This window comes from Oncorhynchus nerka, linkage group LG27 (genome assembly GCF_034236695.1).
Source record: "Oncorhynchus nerka isolate Pitt River linkage group LG27, Oner_Uvic_2.0, whole genome shotgun sequence".
NCBI lineage: Eukaryota > Metazoa > Chordata > Actinopteri > Salmoniformes > Salmonidae > Oncorhynchus > Oncorhynchus nerka.
The window spans coordinates 882,962-906,788 of record NC_088422.1 but is presented as its reverse complement, the minus strand read 5'-3'; the positions used below and the strand labels follow the sequence as shown (position 1 = coordinate 906,788).

General features: G+C 47.7%; 1 protein-coding gene across 1 annotated transcript in view; it reads right to left on the bottom strand.

The window, feature by feature from the left end:
• Nucleotides 1–4,935: 4,935 nt before the first annotated feature.
• Nucleotides 4,936–23,827, bottom strand: part of LOC115125449 (fructose-1,6-bisphosphatase isozyme 2-like) — a 44,508-nt gene continuing 25,616 nt past the window's right edge. The window contains exons 5-8 of the mRNA XM_065011304.1: nt 17,833–17,973; nt 13,235–13,372; nt 8,369–8,488; nt 4,936–6,686 (exon numbers count right to left, since the gene is read on the bottom strand). Coding sequence (XP_064867376.1) covers nt 6,501–6,686; nt 8,369–8,488; nt 13,235–13,372; nt 17,833–17,973 — 585 coding nt within the window. The 3' untranslated portion in view covers nt 4,936–6,500. The remainder of the gene's footprint in view (nt 6,687–8,368; nt 8,489–13,234; nt 13,373–17,832; nt 17,974–23,827) is intronic.

Genomic DNA, 23,827 nt, shown 5'->3' with positions numbered 1-23,827 from the left:
GACTGTTTCTCTACAGCTCCAGTACATTACTGTACTGACTGTTTCTCAACAGCTCCAGTATATTACTGACTGCTTCTCAACAGCTCCAGTACATTACTGACTGTTTCTCTACAGCTCCAGTACATTACTGACTGTTTCTCTACAGCTCCAGTACATTACTGACTGTTTCTCTAAAGCTCCAGTTGTCATGCCCTGAACTTAGTATTCTTTGTTTTCTTTATTATTTTGGTTAGGTCAGGGTGTGACATGGGTGATGTATGTGTGTTTTGTTACTGTCTAGGGTTTATATCCTGTCTAGGGTTTTTGTATGTTTATGGGGTTGTTTACCATCTAGGTGTTTATGTATGTCTATGGTTGCCTAGTTTGGCTCTCAATTAGAGGCATCTGTTTATCGTTGTCTCTGATTGGGAACCATATTTAGGCAGCCATCTTCTTTGGGTATTTTGTGGGTTATTGTCTATGTGTTAGTTGCCTGTGTCAGCACTATATTTAGCTTCACGTTCGTTTTGTTGTTTTGTAGTTTGTTTATGTGTTTCTGCGTCGTCATTAAAGTAACATGTATTCATATCACGCTGCGCCTTGGTCTCCTCCATTCAACGAACGTGACAGAATAACCCACCGTAAACGGACCAAGCAGCGTGATAAGGAGGAACAGCGCTTTGTGGAAGAATGGACCCGGGCGAAGGATGAGTTGGTAACAACCTGGGAGGAGATAGAGAGGTGGTCGATCGATCCAGAGAGAGTGCCAGTGCCCGCCTGGGATTCGATGGAACAGTGCGAGGAGGGATACAGGAGAATGGAGGAACGGTGACGATATAAGGGTACACGGCTAGCACGGAAGCCCGAGAGACAGCTCCAATGATTTTTTGGGGGGGCACACAAGAAGATTGGCTAAATCAGGTAGGAGACCTGAGCCAACTCCTCGTGCTTACCGTGGGGAGCGTGTTACTGGTCAGGCACCGTGTTATGCAGAGATGCGCACGGTGTCTCCAGTGTGCATTTCTAGCCCGGTGCGCTACATTCCAGCTCCTCGCATTGGCCGGGCTAGAATGAGCATCCAGCCAGGAAGGAGGGTGCCGGCTCAGCGCTCCTGGTCTCCAGTATACCTCCATGGACCAGGATATCCTGCGCCGACTCTGCGTACTGTGAGTCTGCACAGCCCTGTGCGTCCTGTGCCAGCACCCTGCATTTGCAGGACAAGTATAACCATCCAGCCAGGATGGTTTGGGTCAGCTCTACACTCCAGACCTCCAGTACACCTCCACAGCCCAGTACGTCCGGTGCCTCCTCCCCGCACTCGCTCTGAGGTGCGTGTCTCCAGCCCAGAGTCTCCCTCCAGTCTGGATCCGCCAGAGTCTCCCTCCAGTCTGGATTCGCCAGTCACACACACAAACACACACATATGAATGCAGGCAGGTAGGTACTCACACGAACAAAGAAACATACACATGCATGCGCACACACCAGACAACCCAGTCACGCCAGACAACCCAGTCACGCCAGACAACCCAGTCACGCCAGACAACCCAGTCACACCAGACAACCCAGTCACACCAGACAACCCAGTCACACCAGACAACCCAGTCACACCAGATAATCCAGTCACGCCAGACAACCCAGTCACACCAGATAATCCAGTCACACCAAACAACCCAGTCACACCAGATAATCCAGTCACACCAGATAATCCAGTCACACCAGATAATCCAGACAACCCAGTCACAACAGATAATCCAGTCACACCAAATAATCCAGTCACACCAGACAACCCAGTCACACCAGATAACCCAGTCACACCAGACAACCCAGTCACACCAGATAACCCAGTCACACCAGACAACCCAGTCACACCAGACAACCCAGTCACACCAGATAATCCAGTCACACCAGATAATCCAGTCACACCAGATAATCCAGACAACTCAGTCACACCAGATAATCCAGTCACACCAGATAATCCAGACAACTCAGTCACACCAGATAATCCAGTCACACCAGATAATCCAGTCACACCAGATAATCCAGTCACACCAGACAACCCAGTCACACCAGACAACCCAGTCACACCAGATAATCCAGTCACATCAGACAACCCAGTCACACCAGATAATCCAGTCACACCAGATAATCCAGTCACACCAGACAACCCAGTCACACCAGATAATCCAGTCACACCAGATAATCCAGTCACACCAGATAATCCAGTCACACCAGATAATCCAGTCACACCAGATAATCCAGTCACACCAGTAACACCAGATAATCCAGTCACACCAGACAACCCAGTCACACCAGACAATCCAGTCACACCAGACAACCCAGTCACACCAGATAATCCAGTCACACCAGACAACCCAGTCACACCAGATAATCCAGTCACACCAGATAATCCAGTCACACCAGATAATCCAGGCAACCCAGTCACACCAGATAATCCAGTCACACCAGACAACCCAGTCACACCAGACAACCCAGTCACACCAGATAATCCAGTCACACCAGACAACCCAGTCACACCAGACAACCCAGTCACACCAGACAACCCAGTCACACCAGACAACCCAGTCACACCAGATAATCCATTCACACCAGATAATCCAGTCACATCAGATAATCCAGTCACACCTAGGGTTGTTACGCTGACCGTATTGCAGCCACACCGTTACCGCTGTTAGTTGCCAGGACTCCATGAAGAGCCTTCCACTGGAGGTCTCTCCGCCCCACATACCCCCTGCCTTCACTCCCGTTAGGCTCCTAATGTTCCGCACCTTAATGCAGAGGTGGTAGAGGGCTTTACCTTCCACCACCTTAAACTTCCCCAGGCTCGGATTGTTAAAATCTAACTGGTGTTAACCCCGGTGTCCTGAGTAAATTCCCAATCTGCCCTCAAACCATCACGGTCACCTAATAATCCCCAGTTTACAATTGGCTCATTCATCCCCCTCCTCTCCCCTGTAACTTTTCCCCAGGTCGTTGCTGTAAATGAGAACGTGACCTCAGTCAACTTACCTGGTAAAATAACGGATAAACAAACAAAATATATAATTCCTCCAGACCCCCTTGCCAGTCCCTAGTGTCTGCCATCACCTGCAGTGGCGGAAATATTGGTGCCCCATCCCTCTTTGGCCGCTCAAACACCCCCTTACCGGCTCCGACAGTGCCTCCTGGACCTTCCCCAGAAATCTATCTAGTCCTGTTTGTTGTGCTAGGACTTCCAGGGGTTTCCACCCCTCCTCCCCCCGCAGCCGCAGGTCACCCAGCCTTAGTAAACCCAGTGTCATCAGTCTCCCTTGCAGGGTGGCAGACTGAACCGATCTCAAAAGGATGGCTGGGTTGTGGAAGATAGGCTCCTCCCACACCCCCTTCTCATGTGGGTCTTAGCAGCTGCCAGGCCCTCAGCACCACAAAGTCAAAATCTGAGAGACCTGCTGTATTCAGCTTCTCCAGCGTTATGAGGAACAGCCACCGGTCCAACCCTAGTCCACCAGCTCTCCTCAGCAGCGCGCATGCTGGGTCCCTCCTGCTGGCTCCCTCCTGCTGGGCCCCTTCCTGCCGACATCAGTATGGCACAGCAGTCTTTCTGCCTCCATTAGTCATGCAGCCACCCTGCTCTCCAGTTCCACCAGGCCCTGTCCTTCCTAGTGGACAGACATATACAACACTGCCGGCCTCAGCCAGTGATGTCCCGATCAGAAAAAAATCCACCAGCTTGAGTTGCAGGTCTGTGAGCAGACCCCCAGGGGGGTTGAGGACTGCCAGTTTATGCCACAGTGAGGATGCCACTAGTTTGTTGATTATGACACTTGGGACAGGAGCCACCTCCACCTGGCCAGTCTTGACACCACTGCCTGTGAAAGCCCCTCCCAGTTCTTCCTGACCCACCTCTTCGAGCCCAGGTACACCTCCAAAATGTTAAGCCCTTCACAACCCCACTGCAAACCTCCTGGAAGAAGAGGGGGGGCCCTATCTCTCCATGCCCCACATAACAGAGTTTTGCTCTTGCCCCACTTCACCTTAGCTGACGAAGCTCCCTCGTACACCTTCAGACTTGTCTCTAGTACCTGCATATCCTGCCCATCCATGACCATCATAGAAATGTCATCTGCATACGCCGACACTGCTATGCCTGTCAACACACCCATGCCTGTCCAGCACTCTCCCTGCAGTCTCCTGCGTAGCAGGCCCAAAAAAGGTTCAATGGCTAGTGTATATAACTGCCCCGATAGAGGGCATCCCTGTCTAATGCCCCGTCTCATCCAGACTGGCCTACTGAGCCCCTCTCCCACCTTGACCATACATGACGCCCCAGCTTACAACATCTTCACACAGGCAGCAAGCCTTCCCCCAAACCCAAACACAGACATCACATTAAACATAGTCTCATAGTCCACTCTATCAAAAGCCTTCTCTTGGTCTAAAGAGACCAGTCCAAAGTTCACATTAGAAACTCTCAACAAGTCCAACATGTCTCTGATTAAGAACAAGTTGTCCGTGATTGAGAGTACCGGTACACAATATGCCTGGTCGTTGTGTACTATAGAGTCCAGATAGGACTTCAGTCAGTTAACGAGGACCTTGGCAAATATCCTGTAGTCCGCAGCAGAGTAATGCCACAGGCCTCCAGTTCTTAAGTAAACACAAGTCCCCTTTCTTGGGCAGGAGAGTCAACTCTCCTACCCCAACGCACTCACGCAACACGCAAAAGTCCAGTCCAATTATTCCCCAGTATTTTTAATAAAACTCCACAGTCAATTCCCGCGTCTCCCGCACCACATAACTGGGTGTGTTTTATAACAACAGAACTGGGTGTGTTTTATAACAACAGAACTGGGTGTGTATATTGTGTATCTGTATGTATACAGTATTTATACAAGCAGTGGTTTTCCTTGTCCATGTAAGGGTTTTCTTGTGATGAAGTAGAGGCGGACCAAAACGCAGCGTGGTTATATTGATTCATGTTTAATAAAAAAAGATAAACACGAACACTACAAAACAATAAACGTGGAAAACCAAAAACAGCCCTATCTGGTGCAAAACACAGAGACCGGAACAATCACCCACAAACACACAGTGAAACCCAGGCTACCTAAGTATGATTCTCAATCAGAGACAACTAATGACACCTGCCTCTGATTGAGAACCATACAAAGCCGAAACATAGAAATACCCCAAAACATAGAAAAACAAACATAGACTGCCCACCCAACTCACGCCCTGACCATACTAAAATAAACACAAAACAAAGGAAATAAAGGTCAGAACGTGACAGTCCAGACCCCCTCACACTGTGGAGTGTTGAAGATGTAATTGGGATATCTCTGGCATGCCCTCGTGCCTTCGTGACCCTGTTGTGGTCATATGATGTGTTTGTGTTTTCCCTTACCACTGAGCTCCGAGCCAGCAGAATGTCTGTTATGGTAGAGGTCAGAAGTCATGGCACACTCTGAAAGGTTACCTTTCATCATGTTCATCAGACCTAGATCAGTGTTATTGTGTAGTTCCTAGTTGGACAGGAGCTCGTTGTTCATGAGACCTAGATCAGTGTTATTGTGTAGTTCCTAGTTGGACAGGAGCTCATTGTTCATCAGACCTAGATCAGTGTTATTGTGTAGTTCCTAGTTGGACAGGAGCTCGTTGTTCATCAGACCTAGATCAGTGTTATTGTGTAGTTCCTAGTTGGACAGGAGCTCATTGTTCATCAGACCTAGATCAGTGTTATTGTGTAGTTCCTAGTTGGAGAGGAGCTCATTGTTCATCAGACCTAGATCAGTGTTATTGTGTAGTTCCTAGTTGGAGAGGAGCTCATTGTTCATCAGACCTAGATCAGTGTTATTGTGTAGTTCCTAGTTGGACAGGAGAGGAGCTCGTTGTTCATCAGACCTAGATCAGTGTTATTGTGTAGTTCCTAGTTGGAGAGGAGCTCATTGTTCATCAGACCTAGATCAGTGTTATTCTGTAGTTCCTATGAAAGTAACTGCTACTTTCTCTGGACCCTGTCTCTGCTTTATGCAGACTTAGCTTTGTCTCTATTTCCTTCTTCCCTCCTTTCCTTCTCTTTCTGATCAAAACTCTGATTGCCAGGGTGGACCGTTGGCGGCGCAAGCTAATCTTTAGCACACGTCACAAAACACATACAAGTCAGCCCGGTCTCACGGATGTCTCTCAATACTTCAGGTTAGTTTGGCTTTAGGGTGATATTATTGATACTGTGTCTCACTACTGGCAGGCTGCTCTCTAGAGTATAAAGTGAGCCTATATAAGGAGAAAGGACACTGCATGAGACAAACAGCTGTCAGAGTTCTGGTTCTAGTAGAGTTGAGGATAGGGTTACATGAACAGTAAGAGTGGAATATCTGAATCCTGAAATATCGGCCCTGGTCAAAAGCAGTGCAGTATATAAGGAAGAGGGTGCCATTTGCTCTTCTTGCTGATGGACAGACATGTAGTTACTCATGTTTTTTTTGTTGGTATTTAACTTTTATTCAAGTTTTGTTGTCGTTCTACTTGTGCTTCTTGACAAAGTTGAGGTACTCGTTGACGTCATCAGGTGAACCCACAATAAACGGAACTCTCTGGTGGATGTTGGTTGGAACCACGTCTAGGACACGCCCTTCTCCCGTAGTCGCCACGCCTCCACACTGCTCGATCAGGAAGGCGATGGGGTTGCACTCGTACAGCAAACGCAGCTAGGGAAGGGAAAGGAATACACACACCAAGATTAGAGGAGGGAATGTGAAGGAGTGATACACAGCTTCAAACTATTTAACTGGATTGGCTATTGTTTATACCTTTCTTAACTTTCCTTCTCTTAGCCAGAGGGATCTGGGCCCTGTTTCCCCACATCCAGAGAGCCCTGGGCCCTGTTTCCCCACATCCAGAGAGACCTGGGCCCTGTTTCCCCACATCCAGAGAGACCTGGGCCCTGTTTCCCCACATCCAGAGAGACCTGGGCCCTGTTTCCCCACATCCAGAGAGACCTGGGCCCTGTTTCCCCACATCCAGAGAGACCTGGGCCCTGTTTCCCCACATCCAGAGAGACCTGGGCCCTGTTTCCCCACATCCAGAGAGACCTGGGCCCTGTTTCCCCACATCCAGAGAGACCTGGGCCCTGTTTCCCCACAGCCAGAGAGACCTGGGCCCTGTTTCCCCACAGCCAGAGAGCCCTGGGCCCTGTTTCCCCACATCCAGAGAGACCTGGGCCCTGTTTCCCCACATTCAGAGAGACCTGGGCCCTGTTTCCCCACATCCAGAGAGACCTGGGTCCTGTTTCCCCACATCCAGAGAGACCTGGGTCCTGTTTCCCCATAGCCGGAGAGATCTGGGCCCTGTTTCCCCATAGCCGGAGACTCTACTACAACTGTAATGGTATTACTACAGCTGTAATGGTATTACCACAGCTGTAATGGTATTACTACTATTACTAAGCCAGGGACTTGTCATCTCCTGTCTGGACATCTGCAACTCTCTGTTGGCTGGGTTCCCCGCTTGTGCCGTCAAACCCATGCAACCTATTGAGATTGCAGCAGGCCGCCTGGTTTTGAACCCAAGTTCTCTCATGTCACACCGCTCCTCCTCACTCTCCACTGGCCTCCTGTTGAAGCTCCACTACCAGACCATGATGCTTACCTACGGAACTGCAAGGGGAACTGCCCCTCCCTACCTTCAGGCTCAAACCCTACACCCCAACCCGAGCACTCTGTTCTGTCACCTCAGGTCCCTTGGCCCTCCAACCCCCAAGGGAGGGCAGCTCCTGTCTCAGCCCAGTCTATGCTCCTCCTCCTGTCTCAGCCCAGTCTATGCTCCTCCTCCTGTCTCAGCCCAGTCTATGCTCCTCCTCCTGTCTCAGCCCAGTCTATGCTCCTCCTCCTGTCTCAGCCCAGTCTATGCTCCTCCTCCTGTCTCAGCCCAGTCTATGCTCCTCCTCCTGTCTCAGCCCAGTCTATGCTCCTCCTCCTGTCTCAGCCCAGTCTATGCTCCTCCTCTGTTCTGGCACCCCAATGGTGGAACCAGCTTCCCCCTGAATCTAGAACATCAGAGTCCCTGCTCATCTTCTGAAAACATCTGAAACCCTACCTCTTCAAACATTATCTTAAAGAATCCCCCTCCTCACCTTGACCCCCCCCCACCCAAAAGATAAATAATACAAATACAAAAATAACCACTTAACCTGTTTTCTGTGGTCTGTGGATGAGTTAAATCTATAGAGTCTATAATTCAATTAATCTTTTCACTGACGTGGTTAGAGGTCAAGGGATACTTTTAGGGTCAGGGCCTGCCTACCTAGCCCTTGGGGCTCTTCTTGTTGATAGGGTTATGGCTAAAGGTCAGGGGTTAGGGGTTAGAGGTCAATGGTTAAGGCTAAACCTACCTTTCCCTTAGGGCTCTTTTCATTGGCGGGGTACATGAAGATTCCTCCATATGCGATGGTGCGATGGACGTCTGCCACCATAGAGCCCACATACCTTGCTCCATAGGGGGCGCTCCCGTCCTATAGGGGCAGAGACAACAAGACACTGAACTCACTCTCATCACCATACACTGTTATCAAAACAACTTTGATTGATTGATGTACAGTTTTGATTGATACCATCACAACCATATTAGTTTGCCAGAGCCATAGATGAAGCTACAGTAGCAAGCAACAGGAGGCTATGCACATATCTGAGTGTTGATTCTAGTGGGGTTAACACCAGGGTTATATCTGAGTGTTGATTCTAGTGGGGTTAACACCAGTGTTATATCTGAGTGTTGATTCTAGTGGGGTTAACACCAGTGTTATATCTGAGTGTTGATTCTAGTTGGGGTTATATCAGTGTTGATTCAGTGTTATATCTGAGTGTTGATTCTAGTGGGGTTAACACAGTGGTATACCAGTGTTGATTATATCTGTATAGTGTTGATTCTAGTGGGGTTAACACCAGTGTTATATCTGAGTGTTGATTCTAGTGGTTAACACCAGTGTTATATTTAGTGTTGATTCACCAGTGTTATATCTGAGTGTTGATTCTAGTGGGGTTAACACCAGGTATAAGTGTTGATTCCAGTGGTTATATCTGAGTGTTGATTCTAGTGGGGTTAACTGAGTGTTGACCAGTGGTTATATCTGAGTGTTGATTCTAGTGGGGTTAACACCAGTGTTATATCTGAGTGTTGTTAACACCAGTGTTATATCTGAGTGTTGATTCTAGTGGGGTTAACACCAGTGTTATATCTGAGTGTTGATTCTAGTGGGGTTAACACCAGTGTTATATCTGAGTGTTGATTCTAGTGGGGTTAACACCAGTGTTATATCTGAGTGTTGATTCTAGTGGGGTTAACACCAGTGGTATATCTGAGTGTTGATTCTAATGGGGTTAACACCAGTGGTATATCTGAGTGTTGATTCTAGTGGGGTTAACACCAGTGTTATATCTGAGTGTTGATTCTAGTGGGGTTAACACCAGTGGGATTAAAATTGATACCACCTGCGGTGAATAAATAAAGTGTTATTTGAATTACAGTGGTATCAACACTGCGTGGTGTTGGTTAATCGACTGTGTTGAGTTCATTTCCGTTAACTCTCGGAGTGAAAGAACATGTTGAAGGACCTCTGTCATATTTCCCAGGATGCTTTGTTGCAGGTTGATTTTTAGAATTTTTTATTTTAATATCTAGATCTTTGTGATCAATACTCAGTCTTGTCTCAGGGTGGTATGTTGGTGGTTGAAGATATCCTTGTAGTGGTGTGGAGACTGTGCTTTGGCAAAGTGGGTGGGGTTATATTCTGCCTGGTTGGCCCTGTCCGGGGGTATCATCGGACTGGGCCACAGTGTCTCCTGACCCCTCCTGTCTCAGCCTCCAGTATTTATGCTGCAGTAGTTTGTGTCGGGGGGCTAGGGTCAGTTTGTTATATCTGGAGTACTTCTCCTATCGTATCCGGTGTCCTGTGTGAATTTAAGTATGCTCTCTCTAATTCTCTCTCTCTTTCTCTCGGAGGACCATGCCCCAGGACTACCTGGCCTGATGGCTCCTTGCTGTACCCAGTCCACCTGGCCGTGCTGCTGCTCCAGTTTCAACTGTTCTGCCTGCGGCTATGGAACTCTGACCTGTTCACCGGACGTGCTACCTGTCCCAGACCTGCTGTTTTCAACTCTCTCTCTCTCTACTGCACCTGCTGTCTTTAACTCTAAATGCTCGGCTATAAAAAGCCAGCTGACATTTACTCCTGAGGTGCTGACCTGTTGCGCCCTCTACAACCACTGTGATTATTAATATTATTTGACCCTGCAGGTCATCTTTGAACATTTGAAAATCTTGGCCATGTACTGTTATAATCTCTACCCGGCACAGCCAGAAGATGACTGGCCACCCCTCAGAGCCTGGTTCCTCTCTAGATTTCTTCCTAGGTTCCTGCCTTTCTAGGGAGTTTTTCCTAGCCACTGTGCTTCTACACCTGCATTGCTTGCTGTTTGGGGTTTTAGGCTGGGTTTCTGTATAGCACTTTGTGACATCGGCTGATGTAAAAAGGGCTATAAAAATACATTTGATTGATGCATCCTCACACAGATCTAATCAAATCAAATCACATGTTATTTGTCACATGAGCCGAATACAACAGGTGTAGTAGACCTTACCGTGAAATTCTTACTTACAAACCCTTAACCAACAATGCAGTTTTAGGAAAATAGAGTTAAGTAAAGATTTACAAAATAAAACACCGTAAAAAATCAATTAAAAAGTAACACAATAAAATAACAATAATGAGGCTATATAAATAAGGTTATATACAGGGGGTACCGGTGCCAAGTCATTGTGCAAGAGTACAGGATAGTAAAACAAGGTCATTTGTACATGTAGGTAGGGGTAAAGTGACTATGCATAGATAATATGCATAGTACCTGACGTGCTACCTGTCCCAGACCTGCTGTTTTCAACTCTCTAGAGACAGCAGGAGCGGTAGAGATACTCTGAAGGATCGGCTATGAAAAGTCAACTGACATTTACTCCTGAGGTGCCAAACAGCATTGCTTGCGGTTTGGGGTTTTAGGCTGGGTTTCTGTACAGCACTTTGAGATATCAGCTGATGTAAGAAGGGCTTTATAAATACATTTGATTTGATGATAATAAACAGCGTGTAGCAGCAGTGTACAAAACAAATGGTGGGGGTCAATGTAAATAGTCCAGGCGGCCATTTGATTAGTTGTTCAGCAGTCTTATGGCTTGGGGGTAGAAGCTGGTAAGGAGCCTTTTGGACCTGGACTTGGCGCTCTGGTACCGCTTGCCGTGCAGTAGCTGAAAGAACAGTCTATGACTTAGGTGACTGGAGTATTGGGTGACAATCTTTTGGGCCTTTCTCTGACACCGCCTGGTATATAGTTACGGGATGGCAGGAAGCTTGGCCCCAGTGAATATCCTGGGCCATACGCACTACCCTCTGTAGCGCCGTATGGTCGGATGCCGAGCAGTTACCATACAACTGGTCAGGATGCTCTCGATGGTGCAGCTGTAGACATTTTTGAGGATCTGGGGACCCATGCCAAATCTTTTCAGTCTCCTGAGGGGGAAAAGGTGTTGTGGTGCCCTCTTCTCTTTCTTGGTGAGTTTTTGAACATGATAGTTCGTTGGTGATGTGGACACAAAGGAACTCTCGACCCACTCCACTACAGCCTCCTCGATGTGAATGGGGTTGTGTTTGACCCCCCCTTTACCTGTATCATGAGCTAGTGAGTGGTACCGTGAGGTGAGAGTAACTGACTACTGGAATCACTGTCTGCAAGAATACATAAGGCTAGACAGAGAGGTTACTGTGAGGCTAACTGACTACTGGACTCACTGTCAGCAAGAATACATAAGGCTAGACAGAGAGGTTACTGTGAGGCTAACTGACTACTGGACTCACTGTCAGCAAGAATACATAAGGCTAGACAGAGAGGTTACTGTGAGGCTAACTGACTACTGGACTCACTGTCAGCAAGAATACATAAGGCTAGACAGAGAGGTTACTGTGAGGCTAACTGACTACTGGACTCACTGTCAGCAAGAATACATAAGGCCAGTGTGTTTAATGGGTTCCATAAGGCTAGACAGGAGGTTACTGTGAGGCTAACTGACTACTGGACTCACTGTCAGCAAGAATACATAAGGCTAGACAGAGAGGTTACTGTGAGGCTAACTGACTACTGGACTCACTGTCAGCAAGAATACATAAGGCTAGACAGAGAGGTTACTGTGAGGCTAACTGACTACTGGACTCACTGTCAGCAAGAATACATAAGGCTAGACAGAGAGGTTACTGTGAGGCTAACTGACTACTGGACTCACTGTCAGCAAGAATACATAAGGCTAGACAGAGAGGTTCAGATGGGTTCCATAAGACTAGTGTGTGTAATGGGTTCCATAAGGCTAGTGTGTGTTAATGGGTTCCATAAGACTAGTGTGTGTAATGGGTTCCATAAGACTAGTGTGTTTAATGGGTTCCATAAGGCTAGTGTGTTTAATGGGTTCCATAAGGCTAGTGTGTGTAATGGGTTCCATAAGGCTAGTGTGTTTAATGGGTTCCATAAGGCTAGTGTGTTAATGGGTTCCATAAGGCTAGTGTGTTTAATGGGTTCCATAAGGCTAGTGTGTTTAATGGGTTCCATAAGGCTAGTGTGTTTAATGGGTTCCATAAGGCTAGTGTGTGTAATGGGTTCCATAAGGCTAGTGTGTTTAATGGGTTCCATAAGGCTAGTGTGTTTAATGGGTTCCATAAGGCTAGTGTGTGTAATGGGTTCCATAAGGCTAGTGTGTTTAATGGGTTCCATAAGGCTAGTGTGTTTAATGGGTTCCATAAGGCTAGTGTGTTTAATGGGTTCCATAAGACTAGTGTGTGTAATGGGTTCCATAAGGCTGTGTGTGTAATGGGTTCCATAAGGCTAGTGTGTTTAATGGGTTCCATAAGGCTAGTGTGTTTAATGGGTTCCATAAGGCTAGTGTGTTTAATGGGTTCCATAAGGCTAGTGTGTTTAATGGGTTCCATAAGGCTAGTGTGTTTAATGGGTTCCATAAGGCTAGTGTGTTTAATGGGTTCCATAAGGCTAGTGTGTTTAATGGGTTCCATAAGGCTAGTGTGTGTAATGGGTTCCATAAGGCTAGTGTGTTTAATGGGTTCCATAAGGCTAGTGTGTGTAATGGGGAAATGGAAGATCGTTAAAAGTTATTTGTGGTTCCAAAACTCAAGGTGTCAGATGATGATCATGTTTGCGTGTGTGTGTACCTCTGGGTATTTCTTGTGCTTCAGGTACGCGTTGATGGATGGGTGCATGTATTTGGCGTATCCCTCGTTCAGACTGTAGATCTTTCCTTTGGGCTTGATCTTCACATTTTTCTCTGTCAGGATAAACTCTCCAATCGCCTGGAAACCAAACAACACAGTTAGTTAAGGACATTCACTTGTTATTTTACCGACACTGGCCTCTGTCTCTGTCCTGGGTTCCACTAAGTCACTTTAATGGGTTCCTCTGTCTCTGTGTTTACTGTCTCTGCTAGTGTGTTTCTGGGTTCCATGTCTCTGTGTTTCTGTCTCTTCCATAAGGCTAGTCTGTTTAATGGGTTCCTCTGTCCTCTGTCACTGTCCTCTGGGTTCCTCTGTGTGTGTAATGGGTCTCTGGAAGTCCACTGTTCCAAAACTCTGTCCTCTGTCCTCTGTCACTGTCCACTGTCCTCTGTAGATCTTTCCTTTGGGCTTGATCTTCACACTTTGTCCACTTTTCTCTCTGTCCACTGTGGAAACCAAACAACTCTGTCCTAAGGACATTCACTTGTTATTTTACCGACACTGTCCTCTGTCCTCTGTCCTCTGTCCTCTGTCCTCTGTCACTGTCCTCTGTCCTCTGTCCTCTGTCCTCTGTCCTCTGTCCTCTGTCCTCTGTCTCTGTCCTCTGTCTCTGTCCTCTGTCCACTGTCACTGTCCTCTGTCTCTGTCACTGTCCTCTGTCTCTGTCCTCTGTCCTCTGTCACTGTCCACTGTCTCTGTCCTCTGTCCTCTGTCCTCTGTCTCTGTCCTCTGTCCTCTGTCACTGTCCTCTGTCTCTGTCACTGTCCTCTGTCTCTGTCCTCTGTCCTCTGTCCTCTGTCCTCTGTCTCTGTCCTCTGTCCACTGTCACTGTCCTCTGTCTCTGTCACTGTCCTCTGTCTCTGTCCTCTGTCCACTGTCTCTGTCCTCTGTCCTCTGTCCTCTGTCCTCTGTCTCTGTCCTCTGTCACTGTCCTCTGTCTCTGTCCTCTGTCTCTGTCCTCTGTCTCTGTCCTCTGTCTCTGTCTCTGTCCTCTGTCTCTGTCCTCTGTCTCTGTCCTCTGTCTCTGTCCTCTGTCCACTGTCCTCTGTCCACTGTCACTGTCCTCTGTCTCTGTCCTCTGTCCTCTGTCCTCTGTCTCTGTCCTCTGTCCTCTGTCACTGTCCTCTGTCTCTGTCTCTGTCCTCTGTCTCTGTCCTCTGTCCACTGTCACTGTCACTGTCCTCTGTCCTCTGTCCTCTGTCCTCTGTCTCTGTCCTCTGTCCACTGTCACTGTCCTCTGTCTCTGTCACTGTCCTCTGTCTCTGTCCTCTGTCCACTGTCACTGTCCACTGTCCTCTGTCCTCTGTCCTCTGTCCTCTGTCTCTGTCCTCTGTCACTGTCCTCTGTCTCTGTCCTCTGTCTCTGTCCTCTGTCTCTGTCCTCTGTCTCTGTCCTCTGTCTCTGTCCTCTGTCCTCTGTCCTCTGTCCACTGTCTCTGTCCACTGTCCTCTGTCACTGTCCTCTGTCCTCTGTCACTGTCCTCTGTCCTCTGTCACTGTCCACTGTCTCTGTCCTCTGTCCTCTGTCCTCTGTCCTCTGTCCTCTGTCCTCTGTCACTGTCCACTGTCCTCTGTCACTGTCCTCTGTCTCTGTCTCTGTCCTCTGCCTCTGTCCTCTGTCCTCTGTCCTCTGTCCTCTGTCCTCTGTCACTGTCCTCTGTCCTCTGTCCTCTGTCCACTGTCCACTGTCACTGTCCTCTGTCCTCTGTCTCTGTCCTCTGTCCACTGTCCACTGTCACTGTCCTCTGTCACTGTCCTCTGTCTCTGTCCTCTGTCCACTGTCACTGTCCACTGTCTCTGTCCTCTGTCCTCTGTCCTCTGTCCTCTGTCCTCTGTCCTCTGTCTCTGTCCACTGTCTCTGTCCACTGTCCTCTGTCCTCTGTCCTCTGTCCTCTGTCACTGTCCACTGTCCACTGTCACTGTCCTCTGTCCTCTGTCCTCTGTCCTCTGTCCTCTGTCCTCTGTCCACTGTCTCTGTCCTCTGTCCTCTGTCCTCTGTCCTCTGTCCACTGTCTCTGTCCACTGTCTCTGTCCACTGTCCTCTGTCCACTGTCCTCTGTCCACTGTCCTCTGTCCACTGTCCTCTGTCACTGTCACTGTCCTCTGTCACTGTCCTCTGTCACTGTCCTCTGTCCTCTGTCCTCTGTCCTCTGTCCTCTGTCTCTGTCCACTGTCACTGTCACTGTCCACTGTCCACTGTCCTCTGTCCTCTGTCACTGTCCTCTGTCCTCTGTCCTCTGTCCACTGTCCACTGTCCACTGTCCTCTGTCCACTGTCCTCTGTCCACTGTCTCTGTCCTCTGTCCTCTGTCCACTGTCCACTGTCTCTGTCCACTGTCTCTGTCCTCTGTCTCTGTCCTCTGTCTCTGTCCTCTGTCACTGTCCTCTGTCACTGTCCTCTGTCCTCTGTCCTCTGTCCTCTGTCTGTCCTCTGTCCTTGTCCACTGTCACTGTCCTCTGTCTCTGTCCACTGTCCTCTGTCCACTGTCCTCTGTCCTCTGTCCTCTGTCACTGTCCTCTGTCCTCTGTCCTCTGTCCTCTGTCCTCTGTCCTCTGTCCTCTGTCCTCTGTCCTCTGTCTCTGTCTCTGTCCTCTGTCTCTGTCCTCTGTCCTCTGTCTCTGTCCTCTGTCTCTGTCTCTGTCTCTGTCCTCTGTCCTCTGTCTCTGTCCTCTGTCTCTGTCCTCTGTCTCTGTCCTCTGTCTCTGTCCTCTGTCTCTGTCCTCTGTCTCTGTCCTCTTGCCTCTGTCCTCTGTCCTCTGTCCACTGTCACTGTCCTCTGTCTCTGTCCTCTGTCTCTGTCCTCTGTCTCTGTCCTCTGTCTCTGTCCTCTGTCCTCTGTCCTCTGTCCACTGTCACTGTCCTCTGTCACTGTCCTCTGTCTCTGTCCACTGTCCTCTGTTTCTGTCCTCTGTCTCTGTCCTCTGTCCACTGTCACTGTCCTCTGTCCTCTGTCCTCTGTCCTCTGTCCTCTGTCCTCTGTCCTCTGTCTCTGTCCTCTGTCCTCTGTCCTCTGTCCTCTGTCCTCTGTCACTGTCCTCTGTCACTGTCCTCTGTCACTGTCCTCTGTCCTCTGTCCTCTGTCCTCTGTCCTCTGTCTCTGTCACTGTCCTCTGTCCTCTGTCCTCTGTCCACTGTCCACTGTCTCTGTCTCTGTCCTCTGTCCTCTGTCCTCTGTCCTCTGTCCACTGTCCACTGTCCTCTGTCTCTGTCCTCTGTCTCTGTCCTCTGTCTCTGTCCTCTGTCTCTGTCCTCTGTCTCTGTCCTCTGTCTCTGTCCTCTGTCTCTGTCCTCTGTCTCTGTCCTCTGTCTCTGTCCTCTATCCTCTGTCTCTGTCCACTGTCCACTGTCCACTGTCACTGTCCACTGTCACTGTCCACTGTCACTATCCTCTGTCCTCTGTCCTCTGTCCTCTGTCCTCTGTCCTCTGTCCACTGTCCACTGTCTCTGTCCTCTGTCCTCTGTCCACTGTCCAATGTCCACTGTCCTCTGTCTCTGTCCTCTGTCTCTGTCCTCTGTCTCTGTCCTCTGTCTCTGTCCTCTGTCTCTGTCCTCTGTCCACTGTCTCTGTCCACTGTCCACTGTCCACTGTCCACTGTCCACTGTCACTGTCCACTGTCACTGTCCACTGTCACTATCCTCTGTCCTCTGTCCTCTGTCCTCTGTCCTCTGTCCTCTGTCCTCTGTCTCTGTCCTCTGTCCTCTGTCTCTGTCCTCTGTCTCTGTCCTCTGTCTCTGTCCTCTGTCACTGTCCTCTGTCCTCTGTCTCTGTCCTCTGTCCTCTGTCTCTGTCCTCTGTCTCTGTCCTCTGTCTCTGTCCACTGTCACTGTCCTCTGTCTCTGTCCACTGTCACTGTCCTCTGTCCTCTGTCTCTGTCCACTGTCACTGTCCTCTGTCTCTGTCCACTGTCACTGTCCTCTGTCTCTGTCTCTGTCCTCTGTCCTCTGTCCACTGTCACTGTCCTCTGTCTCTGTCCTCTGTCTCTGTCCTCTGTCTTCTGTCACTGTCCTCTGTCCTCTGTCCTCTGTCCTCTGTCTCTGTCCTCTGTCCTCTGTCCTCTGTCCTCTGTCCTCTGTCTCTGTCCACTGTCACTGTCCTCTGTCCTCTGTCCTCTGTCCTCTGTCCTCTGTCCTCTGTCCACTGTCACTGTCCACTGTCCACTGTCATCTGTCCTCTGTCATCTGTCCTCTGTCCTCTGTCCTCTGTCCTCTGTCCTCTGTCTCTGTCCTCTGTCCACTGCCCTCTGGCCTCTATCTCTGTCACTGCCCTCTGTCCTCTGTCACTGTCCACTGTCCTCTGTCTTTTTACTTTGTTTATCTTCTGTCTCTGACCTCTGTCTGTCTCTGTCCTCTCTACGTCCTCTGTCTCTGTCCTCTTTCTTCTGTCTCTGACCTCTGTCTCTGTCTCTGTTCTCTGTCCTCTATATCTGTCCTCGAGTCTGAGTAAACACTGTTGCTCAGTGTGGGTGGTGGATTAGCCTGCGCTAAGGAAACTCCTGTGAATTAACTTTGAATATGGGGCTATTACTTCCACAAACTCACAGGGTCCAGCATAAAGAAGTTGAGGCCCTGTCCGGTGGAGAGGGCAACCAAGGTGGCACTACCATAGAGTGCATATCCCGCGGCAACAATCTTGCTGCCAGGCTGCAGCGCATCCTTCTCTGTGGCGTCGTTAGTTGATGTCTGACAAAAATAGACATTGTATCATATTAGTGGATATTCACACTACTCTCACAGGGCAAGTCTGCCGGTTTTGACGATCACTGACTTTTAGTAGCAGGTTAGGAGAATTAGGTTCATGTTAGGAAAATGAACGTGTCAGGTTAGGAGAATTAGGTTAAGGTTAGGAGAAACTTCTTCAGGATTGGTGGGTCCCCTGCGTGACGGTTGAGCTAACGTAGGCTAATGCGATTAGCATGAGGTTGTAAGTAAACAAGAACATTTCCCAGGACATAGACATATCTGATATTGGCAGAAAGCTTACATTCTTGTTAATCTATCTGCACTGTCCAATTTACAGTAGCTATTACAATGAAATAATACCATGCTATTGTTTGAGGAGAGTGCACAGTTTTGAACTTTGAAAAGTTATTAATAAACAAATTAGGCACATTTGGGCAGTCTTGATACAACATTTTGAACAGAAACTTTGCACATGCACTGCTGCCATCTTGTGGCCAAAATCTAAATTGCACCTGGGCTGGAATAATACATTATGGCTTTTCTCTTGCATTTCAAAGATGATGGTACAAAAATAATACAAAAAACAGTTATGTTTTCTTTGTATTGTCTTTTACCAGATCTAATGTGTTATATTCTCCTACATTACCAGATCTAATGTGTTATATTCTCCTACATTACCAGATCTAATGTGTTATATTCTCCTACATTACCAGATCTAATGTGTCATATTCTCCTACATTTCCACAAACTAAAAAAGAGTGTCCTTTTGGTACCAAGAATATGCATATCCCTGCTTCAGGGCAGTTAGATTTGGGGTATGTTATTGCTACAGGCAGTTAGATTTGGGGTATGTCATTGCTACAGGCAGTTAGATTTGGGTATGTCATTGCTACAGGCAGTTAGATTTGGGTATGTCATTGCTACAGGCAGTTAGATTTGGGTATGTCATTGCTACAGGCAGTTAGATTTGGGTATGTCATTGCTACAGGCAGTTAGATTTGGCGTATGTCATTGCTACAGGCAGTTAGATTTGGGTATGTCATTGCTACAGGCAGTTAGATTTGGGTATGTCATTGCTACAGGCAGTTAGATTTGGGTATGTCATTGCTACAGGCAGTTAAATTTGGGGTATGTCATTGCTACAGGCAGTTAGATTTGGGCTATGTCATTGAAAAAAAGGGTCCGATCCTTAAGAAGTTACAGGAATTTACATGTCAGTTTAGGAGAATTAACATACCAGGTTAGGAGAATTAGGTTAAGGTTAGGAGAATTAACATACCAGGTTAGGAGAATTAGGTTAAGGTTAGGAGAATTAACATGGTACGTTAGGATAATTAGGTTACGGTTAGGAGAATTAGGTAGGAAAACAGTTAGGGTTAGCTAAAATTGTTCCCGACACGACTCAAACATATCTAGCTACAATCAGACCTCCCTGAGAACGGTCTACATTTTCATGATTGTGATTCTGCCAAGTAGACATGAATTAGAACATAAACTACACACTGGCTGTGTCCACTGGCTAGACCTATACACACTGGATATAACATGGGCCAGCTGGATATTCCCCCTAATAGACCTATACACACTGGATAGAACATGGGTCATCTGGGTATTCCCCCTACTAGACCTATACACTGGATAGAACATGCAAACATGGGCCAGCTGGATTTTCCTCACTAATAGACCTATACACACTGGATAGATCATGGGCCAGCTGGATATTCCCCCTAATAGACCTATACACACTGGATATAACATGGGCCAGCTGGATAATCCCCCTAATAGACCTATACACACTGGATATAACATGGGCCAGCTGGATATTCCCCCTAATAGACCTATACACAATGGATAGAACATGGGTCATCTGGGTATTCCCCCTAATAGACCTATACACACTGGATAGAATATGGGCCAGCTGGATATTCCCCCTAATAGACCTATACACACTGGATAGAACATGGGTCATCTGGATATTCCTCCCTGATAGACCTATACACACTGGATAGAACATGGGTCATCTGGGTATTCCCCCTAATAGACCTATACGAACTGGATAGAACATGCTAACATGGGCCAGCTGGATATTCCCCCTAATAGACCTATACACACTGGATAGAACATGGGCCAGCTGGATATTCCTCCCTAATAGAGCTATACACACTGGATATAACATGCTAACATGCTAACATGGGCCAGCTGGATATTCCTCCCTAATAGAGCTATACACACTGGATATAACATGGGCCAGCTGGATATTCCTCCCTAATAGAGCTATACACACTGGATATAACATGCTAACATGCTAACATGGGCCAGCTGGATATTCCTCCCTAATAGAGCTATACACACTGGATAGAATATGGGCCAGCTGGATATTCCCCCTAATAGACCTATACACACTGGATAGAACATGGGTCATCTGGGTATTCCCCCTAATATACCCATACACACTGGATAGAACATGGGCCAGCTGGATAATCCCCCTAATAGACCTATACACACTGGATAGAACATGGGCCAGCTGGATATTCCCCCTAATAGAGCTATACACACTGGATATAACATGCTAACATGGGCCAGCTGGATATTCCCCCTAATAGAGCTATACACACTGGATATAACATGCTAACATGCTAACATGGGTCATCTGGGTATTCCCCCTAATAGAGCTATACACACTGGATAGAACATGGGTCATATGGGTATTCCCCCTAATAGACCTATACACACTGGATAGAACATGGGCCAGCTGGATATTCCCCCTAATAGACCTATACACACTGGATAGAACATGGGCCAACTGGATATTCCCCCTAATAGAGCTATACACACTGGATATAACATGCTAACATGGGCCAGCTGGATATTCCTCCCTAATAGAGCTATACACACTGGATATAACATGGGCCAGCTGGATATTCCTCCCTGAAAGAGCTATACACACTGGATATAACATGGGCCAGCTGGATATTCCCCCTAATAGAGCTATACACACTGGATATAACATGCTAACATGGGCCAGCTGGATATTCCTCCCTAATAGAGCTATACACACTGGATATAACATGGGCCAGCTGGATATGCCCCCTAATAGACCTATACACACTGGATAGAACATGGGTAATCTGGAGATTCCCCCTAATATACCTATAAACACTGGATAGAACATGGGCCAGCTGGATATTCCCTCCTGATAGACCTAAACGAACTGGATAGAATATGGGCCAGCTGGATATTCCTCCCTGATAGACCTATACACACTGGATAGAATATGGGCCAGCTGGATAATCCCCCTAATAGACCTATACACACTGGATATAACATGGGTCATCTGGATATTCCTCCCTGATAGACCTATACACACTGGATAGAACATGGGCCAGCTGGATATTCCTCCCTGATAGACCTATACACACTGGATATAACATGGGCCAGCTGGATATTCCCCCTAATAGACCTATACACACTGGATATAACATGGGCCAGCTGGATATTCCCCCTAATAGAGCTATACACACTGGATATAACATGTTAACATGCTAACATGGGCCAGCTAAATATCCCCCTGATAGACCTATACACACTGTATATAACATGCTAACATGCTAACATGGGCCAGCTAAATATCCCCCTGATAGACCTATACACACTGGATATAACATGGGCCAGCTGAATATCCCCCTGATAGACCTATACACACTGGATATAACATGGGCCAGCTGAATATCCCCCTGATAGACCTATACACACTGGATATAACATGCTAACATGCTAACATGGGCCAGCTGAATATCCCCCCTAATAGACCTATACACACTGGATATAACATGGGCCAGCTGAATATTCCCCTGATAGACCTATACACACTGTATATAACATGCTAACATGCTAACATGGGTCAGCTGAATATCCCCCTGATAGACCTATACACACTGTATATAACATGCTAACATGCTAACATGGGCCAGCTGAATATCCCCCTGATAGAGCTAAACACACTGTATATAACATGCTAACATGGGCCAGCTGAATATCCCCCTGATAGAGCTAAACACACTGTATATAACATGCTAACATGTTAACATGGGCCAGCTGAATATCCCCCTGATAGAGCTATACACACTATATATAACATGCTAACATGCTAACATGGGCCAGCTGAATATCCCCCTGATAGAGCTATACACACTGTATATAACATGCTAACATGCTAACATGGGCCAGCTGAATATCCCCCTGATAGAGCTAAACACACTGTATATAACATGCTAACATGCTAACATGGGCCAGCTGAATATCCCCCTGATAGAGCTAAACACACTGTATATAACATGCTAACATGGGCCAGCTGAATATCCCCCTGATAAAGCTAAACACACTGTATATAACATGCTAACATGGGCCAGCTAAATATCCCCCTGATAGAGCTATACACACTGGATAGAACATGGGCCAGCTGGATATTCCCCCTGATAGAGCTAAACACACTGGATATAACATGCTAACATGCTAACATGGGCCAGCTGAATATCCCCCTGATAGAGCTATACACACTGGATATAACATGCTAACATGCTAACATGGGCCAGCTGAATATCCCCCTGATAGAGCTATACACACTGTATATAACATGCTAACATGGGCCAGCTGAATATCCCCCTGATAGAGCTATACACACTGGATATAACATGCTAATATGCTAACATGGGCCAGCTGAATATCCCCCTGATAGAGCTAAACACACTGGATATAACATGCTAACATGCTAACATGGGCCAGCTGAATATCCCCCTGATAGAGCTATACACACTATATATAACATGCTAACTTGAGTCAGTGAAATAAAATCTACTACTTCCATAAAATAAAGTATTTGTGTAAATGTTGAGCGTGACATGATTATTGCATGTCAGGTCTGTGCAACAACAGCACCCTCTATTGTTGGTTATTGTAACTGCGGTCTTCTAAGCCTGCTGGTGCTGGAGCATGGATGGATCCTTCATCTGTTGTAGCTCCTTCAACTCAACCACAGCTTGGACTGAATTTCTCTGTCAATTATGCATGTCTGATACTAATACTAAGTCTGATACTATGATACTAAGAATCATGTTGTTAGTGTCTAATGTCTAAAGAATGTGTCAATCCTTGTGTCTAATGTCTTGTCACACCCTGATCTGTTTCACCTGTCTTGTGCTTGACACCCCCCACCAGGTGTCTCCACCCCCCACCAGGTGTCTCCACCCCCCACCAGGTGTCTCCCATTTGTCCCCATTCTCTCCTGTATATTAATACCTACGTTTACTGTTTGTCTGTTCCAAGTTCGTTTTGTCCCGTCATGTCCTAACAGCGTGTTCCTGTGTTTTTGTTTTTCTTAGTCTTCCCAGTTCTGACCTTTCTGCCTGTCCTGATCCTGCCTGCTGTCCTGTACCTGCCTGCTGTCCTGATCCTGCCTGCTGACCTGATCCTGCCTGCTGTCCTGTACCTGCCTGCTGTCCTGATCCTGCCTGCTGTCCTGTACCTGCCTGCTGTCCTGTACCTGCCTGCTGTCCTGTACCTGCCTGCTGTCCTGTACCTGCCTGCTGTATCTGCCTGCTGTCCTGTACCTGCCTGCTGTCCTGTACCTGCCTCCTGTCCTGTACCTGCCTGCTGTCCTGTACCTGCCTCCCGTCCTGTATCTGCCTGCCGTCCTGTACCTGCCTGCTGTCCTGTACCTGCCTGCTGTCCTGTACCTGCCTGCTGTCCTGTACCTGCCTGCCGTCCTGTACCTGCCTCCCGTCCTGTACCTGCCTGCTGTCCTGTACCTGCCTGCTGTCCTGTACCTGCCTGCTGTCCTGTACCTGCCTGCTGTCCT